This window comes from Conger conger, chromosome 14 (genome assembly GCF_963514075.1).
Source record: "Conger conger chromosome 14, fConCon1.1, whole genome shotgun sequence".
Lineage (NCBI taxonomy): Eukaryota > Metazoa > Chordata > Actinopteri > Anguilliformes > Congridae > Conger > Conger conger.
In genome coordinates this window covers 30,990,596-31,004,619 of record NC_083773.1, presented here as the reverse complement: position 1 = coordinate 31,004,619, position 14,024 = coordinate 30,990,596, and the positions used below count along the sequence as shown (strand labels likewise).

General features: G+C 43.6%; 1 protein-coding gene across 3 annotated transcripts in view; it reads right to left on the bottom strand.

Moving 5' to 3' along the window:
- The window catches only part of aldh1l1 (aldehyde dehydrogenase 1 family, member L1), a 59,107-nt gene that overhangs the window by 9,227 nt on the left and 35,856 nt on the right, over positions 1-14,024 (bottom strand). The window contains exons 1-7 of one of the 3 annotated variants that reach the window (XM_061219399.1): positions 6,998-7,183; positions 5,893-6,038; positions 5,123-5,357; positions 4,444-4,609; positions 2,933-3,034; positions 2,010-2,099; positions 1,126-1,263 (exon numbers count right to left, since the gene is read on the bottom strand). In XM_061219399.1, the coding sequence (XP_061075383.1) occupies positions 1,126-1,263; positions 2,010-2,099; positions 2,933-3,034; positions 4,444-4,609; positions 5,123-5,357; positions 5,893-6,019 (858 nt within the window). In that variant the 5' untranslated portion in view covers positions 6,020-6,038; positions 6,998-7,183. Of the gene's footprint in view, positions 1-1,125; positions 1,264-2,009; positions 2,100-2,932; positions 3,035-4,443; positions 4,610-5,122; positions 5,358-5,892; positions 6,039-6,241; positions 6,321-6,997; positions 7,184-14,024 lie in introns of those variants that run through there. The other 2 variants (XM_061219400.1, XM_061219401.1) reach the window with 2 other exon arrangements.

Here is a 14,024-nt window from a genome sequence, read left to right as displayed (position 1 = left end):
ATACTATAATTGCGATACACAGTATGCAATATGAAGTGAGGAAACGTATAAAAGGCACATATAAAAGGTTTTAGTGCATGTAACTTCAAAGTTCAAATTCAATTGGGGACAAATAAAACGACTGTTTTCTACTCTGCACCTGTCTTTTTTGCATACTATCTCTGTAATATAGAGTATAATATACAGTATCTGCAAATTTATAAAAGACTGGAAAATTCCCTGGACAATACACTGGGTATTTATAAAAGACTGGACAACTCAGCCTAAATGGCACGATGCCACAATTAAACCTGAGCAGGGTTAGGTTGACAGGGCTCCAGGACAAGTAATGATCGGTTAATTGTACAGGAGTAAGAAAAAGTCACTGGAGGGGGGGGCGCCGCGGTGGCGCAACAGGCTAAGATACAGCGGACTTGCGGTTGCAGTTCGCTGCAGTTGCACACCGGGGACCGGGGTTCGATTCTCGGTCCTGCCAAAAGCCAAGTTTGGCCAACTCACGTGGAGCAGCATAATTGGCTCACTGCTCCAGGGGGAGGGACTTGGCAGGGTTAGTAGATCGCCGCACAAAAAGCACCTCGGAATAACGGTTACCAGCATGTGGCGAGACGGCTTGAAGAAGGCGTGTCGCTCTCATAGGGCCGCCGAGGGACAGGGTGTGGGCGGTGTATCTAATACTAGCTCTAATTGAATTAGACGGGGTACAATTGGCTACCAAATTGGGAGAAAAAAATTATTTAAAAGAAAAAAAAGAAAAGTCACTGGAGGGCACCGGTGCAATCTCTGAACTAGACATTAGGGATTAACATGGGCCACTATGCTAATGCTATGCTACAGTACATGACATTTACAAACGCACGAGAGTGGAAAACCATCAGCTGCCTTCTCACACAGGAATGGAGGAACCTGTTCAATGAGCCATTAATCACTCTCAATCTCCCCGTTCCCCCCTCTCTCCCCTCCCTTCACTTTCTGAAGCACCAGATGTGCCTTACATAACACCCAACAAAAGGGCTGCTTTTTTTTTTTTTTTCCTGAGGGAAGGGTCACAGGGGAGAATTCTGAAAAGAACTAGTCCGAATACGTCAGCTCAAAGAAAGTCCCCCCCTTCTGTACCCCCTACCGTACCGTCTTTCCGTCACTGCCGAAGAGCACCAGGCCCCCCTTAGTGACCAGCCCGGGCCGGCTGGCGCCCGGGATCTCCAGGGGCTGTCCACTCACGGCGGTGCCATTGTCCACCAGCGTGGAGCCGTAGAACGTGACTTTCTGCAAGAGACGCACAGCAGAGCCGCGTGATGCCACTCCTTCACATGATACAATCTGCTTAAACACCACCAACATGTATTATCTCAGCACACCATTTAATGCTGCATGTGCTGTATTAGATATGCTTATCCGGATGGTTCTTTATGCCATGCCATAGCCTGTTTGCACTGTAAACGGCTAGTTTCTGCAGTTACGGCTGCACTTGTACATCCATTAAATCCAATCATGTTTTTTGTACGGCTTGCCACATTGAATAAAAACATTTGCTAAACAAATGCAATGCAATTATGGTTTTCCTTTCATCTTTGTCTTGTTAAAAAGAAAGATCAACCCATGGTAGGCATGTTAAAAAATGGTAGATAATACAACTAAATGAAATTTACAGTTTTTATATTTCCAGAGGCATTTGGCACAATGATGCAACCAACTGTGACTGCTTAAATTACCTTACAAAAATAATTTCCACTGAATGAGAAAAAAAAAAATATATATATATATATATATATATAATATAACCCTAGAGAATTCATTTTATACAATTTAATACATATAATACATATTTCACATACAAAATATAATGTATGATTTGTTGGCATTAAGAGTTTATCTTTGCATTACCATCACGGATTAGGCAAATATAATCGTGGCAGCACACTGACCAGGCCGCCCGTACAGTAGTTCCTCACAGCACTGCAGCCACTGTGACTGGGCTGGGATTCCTGCATTCTGCAGGTACGTTTGCTCACCTGTCCATCCACCTCCGCCCAGGCTCCGGGCACCTTGTCGTGCCCCCTGATCCAGTTGTGTAGGGCTTCAGCAGTTTGGTTCCAGTCAATCTGCACATGCAAGGTGGGGACAGTCGTTCAAACTCCGACTGCCTATTGCACGTTTGGCCTAGGCCAAAACCCCTCACGGATGACAGTTGCAGATTCAGGGAGTGAATCGTTATTATTGTTGTTGTAATTTCTTCCCTGTGTTCATCAACTTGTGGAGGCCGGGGTAAATTTTTTTATGTGAAAGTATCCGGAATAAGATACTGGCCACAACGCTAGCCATGCAAATTATGTTCATGCGGCCATTAAAGATCCCCCTGGCTATGGGTACGCACTTTGTTGTTGTACGTCGCTCTGGATAAGAGCGTCTGCCAAATGCCATTAATGTAATGTAATGTAAAGAGTGTTGCGGGCCCTCCTGGAGTCGCCAGTGCCAACTAAACCTGTTCCACTGAACTGGCCTGGCCTGAACTGTTACTTACTATTCACTGTGGGTGAATAGTGTGACCCTTGCTCGGGATTCAGTTAAGAGTGCTTAAATCAACAGGTGCGGCTGAGCAAAGCCCTCTGATACCTCTCACTGATAGTTAGCAACACTCTCATAATTGCCTGAAATATGTCATGTAGGTTGCTAACGATTCGCCAGGCAGGTAAAATGTTGTGTTATTGCCTTAACAAATGTTGTGTTAAGGCTTGAGGCGAAAGCAAACGATTATTTTCCCACAAGATCTCTTCTGTAGCGTCATGTGCAGCGAGGTTGCAGAAATGAAGGTGCAGGTTCCCTCCGCAAACATACTTTTGTTTTTAATCTCTCTAAAACCCTCAGTCTCTCGGGAAACTGACTACATCTGCACTGATATGAAACAAAATGGGCACCGCATCCCAGACACACTCACCTTTGCGTTGTCTTTCTTCTGAACTCCCTCGTAAGTGGCTCCCTCCTCGGGCTGGATGATCCGGGGTGCCTTCCCTGCAGCAATGAGTCTTACTGCCTCCACCTGCACACACCAGACACAATCTATAGCCCAGGCTCATTCAGCACAGAGCACACACCAGACACAATCTATAGCCCGGACTGATTCAGCAGAGACCACACACCAGACACAATCTATAGCCCGGACTGATTCAGCACAGACCACACCAGACAATCTATAGCATGGGCTCATTCAGCACAGACCACACACCAGACACAATCTATAGCATGGGCTCATTCAGCACAGACCACACACCAGACACAATCTATAGCCCGGACTCATTCAGCTCAGACCACACACCAGACACAATCTATAGCCCGGACTCATTCAGCACAGAGCACACACCAGACACAATCTATAGCCCGGACTGATTCAGCAGAGACCACACACCAGACACAATCTATAGCCCGGACTCATTCAGCTCAGACCACACACCAGACACAATCTATAGCATGGGCTCATTCAGCACAGACCACACACCAGACACAATCTATAGCCTAGGCTCATTCAGCACAGACCACACACCAGACACAATCTATAGCATGGGCTCATTCAGCACAGACCACCCATGCATGATATAACACTGCACGTGCTTAGCACATATTCTTATCCACAACACAGACGGTTGGACATTTCACTGTAGCAATTCAAGTTAGTTTGATTCATACCATTTGACAAGTGTTAGATGACAAAAATGAAGGTGTCTCAAGACCCGTTCGGCAAGTGTTACACGACAAAAATATAGATGTTGCAAGATCAATTCAACAGGTTTTGAGAAAAATTATATATTTTGAACTGAAAACAGTATCACAAGACACTTTTTCTTAAGTCTTGCACACCTTTAAAATCTTGTCACGTCACAGACAATGTCATACTTTGACTGCCAAATGAAATATATTCACATGATATATATCCACGACCATGAATTTCGATATTTCATATATATATAAAGTTGTAGAAATAAAGTATTGTATATTGTATAAGCTATGATTTAGGGATGGAGGCAGTTACACTGAACTGGTTAGCCGGCATTCTGAAATACTTGAAATGCCAGTTCACATCCAGCATGCAACACATCTACTTAACTAGATCTAGACCATATTTGCCCAGACTTTTCTGGTTTATGTGACTGACGGACCACCATTCTGTTTTTCCGTTCACATTGGTTTTTTTTTTTAACAAAAGTACATAAAAAGAAAAAAATCATTCATTCTATCTCACAACAATTTCACCGGGTGCCACCATATCTTACCAAATGTAAACATCATCATTTTAGTGCCTCGTTACCATAGAGACAATAGAATCCTCCCCACAGGCCTCTGACAAAGTACGTTCATTTTTGTTGCACGTGTTGAAAGTATAAATCAGGCTTGGGTGACTGACAGGGGCCCCACTGTTGCGAATGAAGAGACGGAGGCCATTTTGTTACTCACCGTGCCCTTCACGCCCTCGGGAAAGAGGAAGCGCTTGTAGATGGTGTTCACGGTGTCGTCCGGCTCCACATCGCACTCCCTCTGCAGCAGGATGGGCCCGGTATCCAGACCGTCGTCGGCCCAGAACACTGTGAACCCGCCCTTCTTATCGCCATGGATCAGGGTCCTAGGACAGTGCGAGGGCAGCAGCGACTACATTAACGATACCTTACATACGCCTAAACTAGGTATGCATCAAGCATGTGCAACAGCATGCGTATGATGACCTCCCATCTCAAAAAGGCTCAAGATTTCCTAACTTTGCATATAGTGCACAGCCACTCTAGATTCAGTTCACAGTGATGCATTTGATTCAATTCAACGTTCGATTCAATTGAACGCAGAACCCATTTCACAACAATATAACAAAATGTATGGGGAAAGAGCATTGTTGGTGTACTGAATCTCATTGTGTCCTTATAATATTCTCCTTGTAAGGAAAGATATTATTCTTATAAAGGGAGATGTTGGCTTTATAGCCAGAGTTACCATGCTTATAAAGGGAGATGCTGGCTTTATAGCCAGAGTTACCATGCTTATAAAGGGAGATGCTGGCTTTATAGCCAGAGTTACCATGCTTATAAAGGGAGATGTTGGCTTTATAGCCAGAGTTACCATGCTTATAAAGGGAGATGCTCACCAGTTGATGGCGCAGGCCCCTCTGTGCCGGGGGAGCAGGGAGGGGTGGTAGATGATTGAACCGTGCTTTGGACAGTCGATGACCTCCATGGGGATGAACTGGGAGCAGAAGGGCAGGACGTTCAGCTCTGCACCCACTGCCCTGTACTGGTCCACCACCTCCGGGATGGCCTTGCCCTTCAGACGCCAGCGGGGGAACTTGAAGACGGGGACACCATCCTTCTCGGCCTCCGTGGCTGAAGAATACACAAGCATGGTACCGATACCCCCGGAAATAGCGGCCGTTACAACATACCCCTCAACCGCCGTCTTCACTGCCGTGAACAGGATGCTTACATCACACTCCAGACCGTGTGTGCAGATTTTTGTTTGTTTCGCTTATCGTTGGGGCTCTCAGAGCTATGGCTCGCTCAAAACAGACAGCAGCCTGACTCTACAGCACATGATGCGCCACCTTGTGGGGCGTCACTCTACGCAGTCTATATTTCATTCCGTTCACAGATTACAACCGAGTTCTAATAATGAACCAGAGAGCAGACGCTAATTGTTTTACTGAATTCAAAGATGTGCAAGAGAGCTTTACCAACATGTAAAGTTAAAGGGACTGCAGGAAAATTCACGTTTGTCCAGTGCACTGATACCATCATGAATAAATTCCAGGGGGAATTCTCTGTCCCCTTGTTTCCATCCGCAGCATTACATGACAAAGACTGACAGAGAATAATTTCTGAATATGCAGTATATTAGAAAGCACTTTAAAATGAAAGTCACCTAATAGATCAGCTTTGCCATCCTTGTCAGGTATTGTGAAGACGGCCGCAATTGTATGTCCCTCCTTCCTCAGTTCTTTGTAGACCTCCTGGCCAAATAAACTCTGCCCAATTATAGCGATCTTCATTGCAAAGGCTTACAAACCACTGTGTGGATAAGAAAGGCATAAATACACCATTAGCCTGTTAAAAATGCATTCAAATTAGTGTATAATAAATACATTCATTTTTCATTTACATGTTTGAATTTAACTTAATTTATGCTGTACAGAGCCTACTTGCAAACATATGAACCTATAATATACTTTGCAGATATTTGTTTCCAAAGCAAAATCAAAATTGTACGTTGCCTGAGAGCTGTCCACAAAGTAAACGGCTATATCAATCAAACATGTCTCAGGACAGTAAACCGGTTAGGATAACTATACCGGCTGCTCTAACTATTGCCCTTATGAACAGTGAAGTACTCTCTTGTTCTGTTTGACTTACGCAACAGGTTGACTTTTAACGATTTACACCAATCACATCACAGACTAGCACCGAGCCCATTACTACTTGACGAATCCCATTCACTCCGTGCTAATGTTGCAAATCTACCGACTTTTTCAGTTCACACAACAGCGGCTGGTTCGTGAGTATACAGAAAAGCTAGTCGACAGACCACCAGTGACCATAACCAGTGACACACGTTTTTGTATGCAAATAATACGGATAACTTTCGTTGGAAAAAGTTGGCCACACTTGCACACTGCAGAAACGTGCACGGAGTTCACAGTTAACTGAAATACAAGACTAAAATAACAAGACGAATAAAAATTCTACCAATAACGCATAAAAAATTAATTATGCATTATATAAACATGAATTTCACTATGTTCCTATATTTAGAACAAGCATGGCGGTCGTTTAAAACTTCATAAGTGAACGAATACAAAATAGTATCAATCTGTACGGGAAGGTGCAGCCGCTCAAGTTTATTTTTCCATAAAAGCTGAAGGATTGTGCCTATAAAGAGAGTAGATATAAGTAGCCTACCTAATATACAAGCAAAACGAGTCGAGTATAAAATACATATTCTTAGATTTCGGATTATGTAACTAACTTACCCTGCTCAATATGTATGCAAAATGCAATTTATTTATTTCTTGTTTGTCTTCGCAGTTCAGGAAATGAATCCGTATCTTACTTCGTCCAAATGGAGTAAACGAGAAAACGTGGTTTCTAGCACAAAATATATGCGGTGCTTCACTGTCAAAAGACCTGCAAACCGAAGTACAGTACGAACACGGTTGGGGCGTTGACTTCGTACCAGCCTACCAATCTCTGGTACGCAGTTGGCTAGTCAATTTCAATACAGTCGCTTAAAGGTACAGTAGGCTACGGACGAGCGAACCCCACCCACAGAAATGTAGATAACCATTTCGTATTCGAATGGGAAAAGTCTTACTTCAATTTATTTCACAAGGAGTTATTATGCTCGTCTAAATCTGGAAATAGTGAATCGTACTTTCTGGCACGGTATCGATTCACACAGTACACTGAAAGAGAAACCAAAGTCCCCAAGACAAGTTTTAAGTGCCGTAAAGATAACAACGTCTACACGAGACAGTGTGTATTATCTTAGCCTTTTTGATGTCAGTGTCTAATGTAAGCTATTCAAGAAATAATGGCATTCATTTGCAGCGCTACTGTAATATGAAGCTGTTTACTCTCATACAGGCACCATTTCATAGCACCGTGTTATCTAAGAGAATAAGAAACATTGTACTTGCAGAAAGTGCTTGATAATTAGATTTATACTTTCCAGTTATCTTCAAATAAAATTCTCAAAATAATGATAATAATAGTGCACAAGTTCTTCCATAAGTGAAAACATCAAATCCATAAATAGCAAGACACGCATGAAGAGCTGTTCTAAACAAAAACAAAAATGTCATTGTATTGTCGAGTGAATCATGTATACAAAACACTCCTTCCTAAAATACTTCAAACCCCAATGGCACTATAAATATGCAAAGAAAACACAAATAACAGTATATAGTAGCAGTTTTGGGCAGACAGGTTTAGAGCAAACAGAAATCACCCCCACCAATTTGCTGCTGAAAATGCTCTAAAATGAAATGCTAATTCGCAAGTGTCATTTTTCCTATTATTTATGTTTTGTAAAGAGGCACAACTCAGAACCTAAGTTAAATTCACAGAAAAAAAAATCAGTGCAGTTTCTCTTTGCAGTGTTTCATAATGAATTTTTAAAAAAGCCAAATATAGACAATTGCAAGAACATCTGAGACTATGAGGTGGGAGGGTTTTCTAAAATTGGCTGTTTTCACATGGAATGAGAAAGCACAAAGGTGATTTTGTCAGGATTATCTTCGTGGTTTATCTGTCTATCCCTGTTTGATTGCTTATTGGGTCTCCTGATTAGTAGAGGTTTTATATTTGTAGGCCTATCTTTTAATCAGATTCCTTGGCTCCTGTCATTGCTCTTTTGCCCCGGTGTCCTTCGGAGAAACTCAGCACTGAGAACTAGCCTGCTGGCATGACAGTGGGCTGACGTCTGTGTCAATCATTAATTGTTGGCAGAAGGAAAACAAGATTACTGGAGGCCAGATTGAGCTGGTTATGAACTGGCCGCATTTCTAAAATGTCTTTTCATGGTAAATGTGTCCATTAGTCTAAAAATACCTTAAAAAGGAAGGTGCGGACTTCCAAAAGCACAAATAAATATCACACATGAGCTAGTGAAAGTACACTTGACCAGACCACCGATTCAAAGTAGCAGAACTTGTTCCACCACTACAACAATTAAATATCAAGCAAATAAGACAGACTGGTTTTAAACAAGTTATGGGCCCCAATACCTGCACCCTGCCCCCACCCCACACCCCCAATAAGTTGAAATCAAAAGTAATAAAAGACCTCTCTTGTAGTTTAAGGGCATTTAGCAATCATTTACAAAAATTAATCCCTCAAAAGCCATTTAACTTAAGTGACATAAAGTGACACACATGGTTGGTGTGGTTTTGCAGTTTTGGAAGGTGAAGAAGAGGCCCTATGCCTGCAGCCTCTTTTCTCATTTCAGGATCATCTGTGCCATCAGCTCCCAGGTCAATGACCCCTCTCTCCCCTTCCACTGTCCACTGAGCTGTGCAATGCACCCCTCCTGACGGATTTCACATCTCATACCGTCATTGCAACGACATCAGTTATTTTTCCTCAAGAACAGTGGCACCTAACCCTGGTCCTGGAGATCTACCGTCCTGTAGGTTTTCACTCCAACTCTGACAAAGCACAGCTCATTCCACAACTAAAGATCTTGTTGAGCAGCTAATTAGCGTAATCAGTTGTGCCAAATTGGGGTTTAAATGACAGGATCTGCAGGAACAGGGTTTAAATGAGTGTACACGACTGTGGATCTGCAGGAACAGGGCTGAAATGAAAGCACAAACTTTATTTTATTATTTTAATCAACTGTAAGATGCTTTGGATAGAAATTGCCAACTAAATAATTGTAATGTACTTGTCAGTGAGAAAGAATGTTGTGATATTATGAAAGGGAGCAGTTGTGATGACACAGCAAGGGTATTCTTTTTGAGTGTGTGTGGGAGAGATAGTGATAGAGAGAGCAAGAGTTAGAGACAGGGGTGGCCTGTAGCGTAGTGGTTAAGGTAAATGACTAGGACACGCAAGGTCGGTGGTCTAATCCCAGTGTAGCCACAATAAGATCCGCACAGCCATTGGGCCCTTGAGAAAGGCCCTTAACCCTGCATTGCTCCAGGGTTTCCTGCTTAGTCTAATACACTTTACATCGCTCTGGATAAGAGTGTCTGCCAAATGCCAATAATATAATATAATATAATATAATATAATATAACATAACAATAGAAAGAAAAAAAGAGGGTGTGTTCACATTCAAGTTTTTTTTTTATGGTGCGTGTTTCAGTGTCCATATTCTGCAAGAAACTTTTTGCACCCATTTGGGAATACAAGTACGTACTACAAGAAAATAATTGTTCTCGAGGATGCAGGGTTGTGCTTATATACAGTACATTAGCAGTTTTTTTGGGGATATCCTGAAGTCTTGTTCCAATAGAAAAAACTAGATAGTATTAATTACAAACGAATTACACATCACAACTTGACTTGAACACAACAGAAGGCCGAGGGTATTACGCAACATTTATCCAAATTGACTAGATAAGTTTTACGATCACTGATACTTACCAACAAGAAGTGATTGTAATATTGAAGCCACATCTGATTTTGTTCCCGTCAGTCAATAATCAATAAAGAAAAGTGTTATAGGGCTGAGCATTTTACGATAAAGCAAACAGTGTCCTTTGGTCCAGTTTTCTACACAATCCAGCAGAGCACAATGTTCCGGTAACTGCTGACACACAAGTTACTGTATGCATATTGTAACTGCACAAATTATATCACAATTTTTATTTCCCAACTTAATTCCTGTGCATCTCCAGAAGTCTGGTTTTCAGCTCTGTGAGTGGCCTTCAGACATATTTGGTTTAAATAAATTGCTGTGATATTATTGTTCCGCTCAAGACTTTAATGGCAATGTGCACTCATGCTGGCATGGACTGCACACATTTGTGCAAAACCTGATGATTCATGTTATCCCAGCTTTATTTGACTTTGTTCCAAAGAGTATCTTGTGATGTTACGGAATGCTTGGCTTCTGTCAGTCTTCAAGTGGCCCTATAAATGTTCAATCGAGTTGAGGTCAGATGATTGTGGATTGTATTGCTGTTCTTTGGTCTTCGCATAGTCCTTGCAAAGCTGTGAAGTAACTTTCATTGGTTTAAATATTTCCTAAATCTTTCTGTTTATCCCCCCCGATATTTTCAATGTGGTCCCCACTGTATATAGAGTGTGTGTGTGTGTGTGTGTGTGTATGTATATATATATATATATGTATATATATGTATATATATACATACACACACACACACACACACACACACACACACAGTACAGTGCAAGTTTTAGGCAGGTGTGAAAAAATTCTGCAAAATAAGAATGCTTTATAAATAAATAAATTAAAAAAAATAAAAAAATTGTTTATTTTTAGCAATTAACAAAATGCATGAACAGAGGAAGTGAATGAACAGAAGAACAAATCTAAATCAAATCAATATTTGGTGTGACCACCCTTTGCCTTAAAAACAGCATCAATTCTTCTAGGTATACTTGGACACAGTTTTTGAAAGAATTCGGCAGGTAGGTTATTCCAAACTTGAAGAACTAGCCACAGTTTATTTAGGCAGCCTCAAATGCTTCTGTCTCTTCATGTAATTCCAGACAGACTTGATTTTGAAATGTGGGGACAAATTCAGAACTCCGCTTCTAACCCCCGGAAACTTTTCTCCATTTTCTCCTCTCTCCTCAACGCACCGCCTCCTCCTCCTCAGTCCTCCTTCGCTGCTGATGACTTTGCTGATTTCTTCGATGAGAAGGTCACAGTCATCCGCAGATCCTTTACAACCACCGCCCCCCTCACTGTGCCCTTCCCCCCCTCGAGGCCCATCCCTTCCTTTTCCACTTTCTCCCCCCTTACAGACTCTGATGTTTCTCAACTCCTGCTCTGCCACCGCCCTACAACCTGTGCCCTTGACCCTATCCCCTCTTCTCTTCTCCAAACTATCACACCTGACATTCTCCCATTTGTCACCTCCCTGGTCAACTCCTCCCTGTCTTCCGGCTGTTTTCCGGCATCCTCCAAGAGGGCCCACATCACTCCGCTGCTAAAAAAGCCTACCCTGGATCCCTCCATCATCCAGAACTACCGCCCGGTATCTCTTCTTCCTTTCCTTTCTAAAACTATAGAACGAGCCGCTTCTACTCAACTTTCTTCCTTCTTTTCTAACAACAACCTGCTAGACCCCCATCAGTCTGGCTTCAGATCGGGCCACTCGACAGAGACTGCGCTCCTCTCCGTCAGTGAGTCACTCCATGCCGCACGAGCAGCCTCCCTCTCCTCTGTCCTCATTCTTCTAGATCTCTCTGCTGCCTTTGACACTGTGGATCACTCCATCCTCCTGTCTGCCCTGTCAGCCCTGGACTGGATTGAGTCCTACCTCTCTGGTCGCTCCTTCCAGGTTGCCTGGGCTGGTTCGGTATCGACACCTCGGCCCCTCGCCACAGGAGTTCCCCAGGGCTCAGTCCTTGGCCCGCTTCTTTTTTCTCTCTACACTCGCTCCCTTGGCCCTGTGATCACTGCACATGGGCTATCCTACCACTGCTACGCGGACGATACCCAACTCTTCGTCTCGTTCCCGCCGTCTGATACGCAGGTTTCAGCCCGTATCTCTGCTTGCCTGAGGGACATCCAGAGCTGGATGGACAACCACCATCTAAAGCTCAACCCAGGTAAAACTGAAATGATATTCATCCCTGCTAATACCTCTCCCCATCTGGATCTCTCCATTTCCCTCGGGGATACCACACTCACGCCGTCACCCAGTGCAAGGAACCTCGGCGTGGTGATGGACAGCAGACTGTCCCTTTCCGAGAACATTACGGCGGTGACCCGGTCTTGCAGGTTCTTCCTATACAACATACGGAGAATCCGCCCCTTTCTCACCCCCTACTCGACCCAGCTCCTGGTCCAAGCGATGGTTCTGTCCCGCCTGGACTACTGCAATTCCCTCTTGGCTGGCCTCCCAGCGTCCGCCATCAGACCCCTCCAACTCATCCAGAATGCAGCAGCTCGTCTGGTCTTCAACCTTCCCAAATACTCACACGTCACCCCCCTGCTTACTACTGGCTGCCTGTCATGGCTCGCATCAAATTCAAAACATTGGTGCTAGCCTTCCAAGCAGTTAAAGGGTCTTCCCCAGCTTATCTGCAAAAAATCATCAGACCCTACACCCCTGCCAGACCTCTTCGTTCAGCCTCCACAGGCCGCTTGGCACCTCCCCCTCTCAGAACCTCCACCTCACGCTCACGACTACTGTCTGTTCTGGCTCCACGGTGGTGGAACGAACTCCCTGTTGAGGTCAGAACTATAGAATCTCTCCCCACCTTCAAGCGCAAGCTGAAGACACACCTCTTCAAGCAGCACCTCTCCCCATCCCTCCCTACCTCCCTGTGAACCTTAATTGTTGTCTCTGTGACTTGCTTTGTGTATCGGTATTTTTAGTTGGCTAGGTAAGCAGTGTTTGGATAGTTAACTTTGGTCACTTTTGCTCTGTTTGTTTGTTTGTTCAAAAAAATAAAAAATAAATAAAAATAAAAAATAAAAATAATATATAGCCCTTGTCCTTATCTTTGTTGTACAGGTAGAAGTTGAAATTGTACTTCCCTCTAGGGTCTTTCAGCGAACTTATCCCTGGTTATGGGTATGCACTTTGTTGTACGTCGCTCTGGATAAGAGCGTCTGCCAAATGCCAATAATGTAATGTAATGTAATGGGGACCATACCATCACTTCCAGGACTCCTTGTTCTTCTTTACGCTGAAGATAGTTCTTAATGACATGGCTGTATGTTTGGGGTCATTGTCCTGCAGCAGAATAAATTTGGGGCCAATCAGATGCCTCCCTGATGGTATTGCATGATGGATAACTATATGCCTGTACTTCTCAGCATTGAGGAGACCATTAATTCTGACCAAAGCTCCAACTCCATTTGCAGAAATGCAGCCCCAAACTTGCAAGGAACCTCCACCATGCTTCACTGTTGCATGCAAACACTCAATCTTGAACCCCTGTCCAGCCCTTCGGCGAACAAACTGCCTTCTGCTACAGCCAAATATTTGGAACCTGCTGCCATTTTTCTGCACCCCATTTCCTGTGTTTTTGTGCGTAGTTGCGTCGCTTGGCCTTGTTTCCACGTCGGAGGTATGGCTTGTTGGCCGCAATTCTTCCATGAAGACCACTTCTGACCAGACTTACTGGGTGTACCTGGGTCCCTGGGTCCCACTGGTTTCTGTCAATTCTGCGCTGATGGCACAGCTGGGCATCTTCCGATTGCGAAGGGAAGTAAGAATGATGTGTCTTTCATCTGCTGAACTAAGTTTCCTTGGCCAACCACTGCGTCTATGGTCCTCAACGTTGCCTGTTTCCTTGTGCTTCTTCAACAGAGCTTGGACAGCACATCTGGAAACCCCTGTCTGCCTT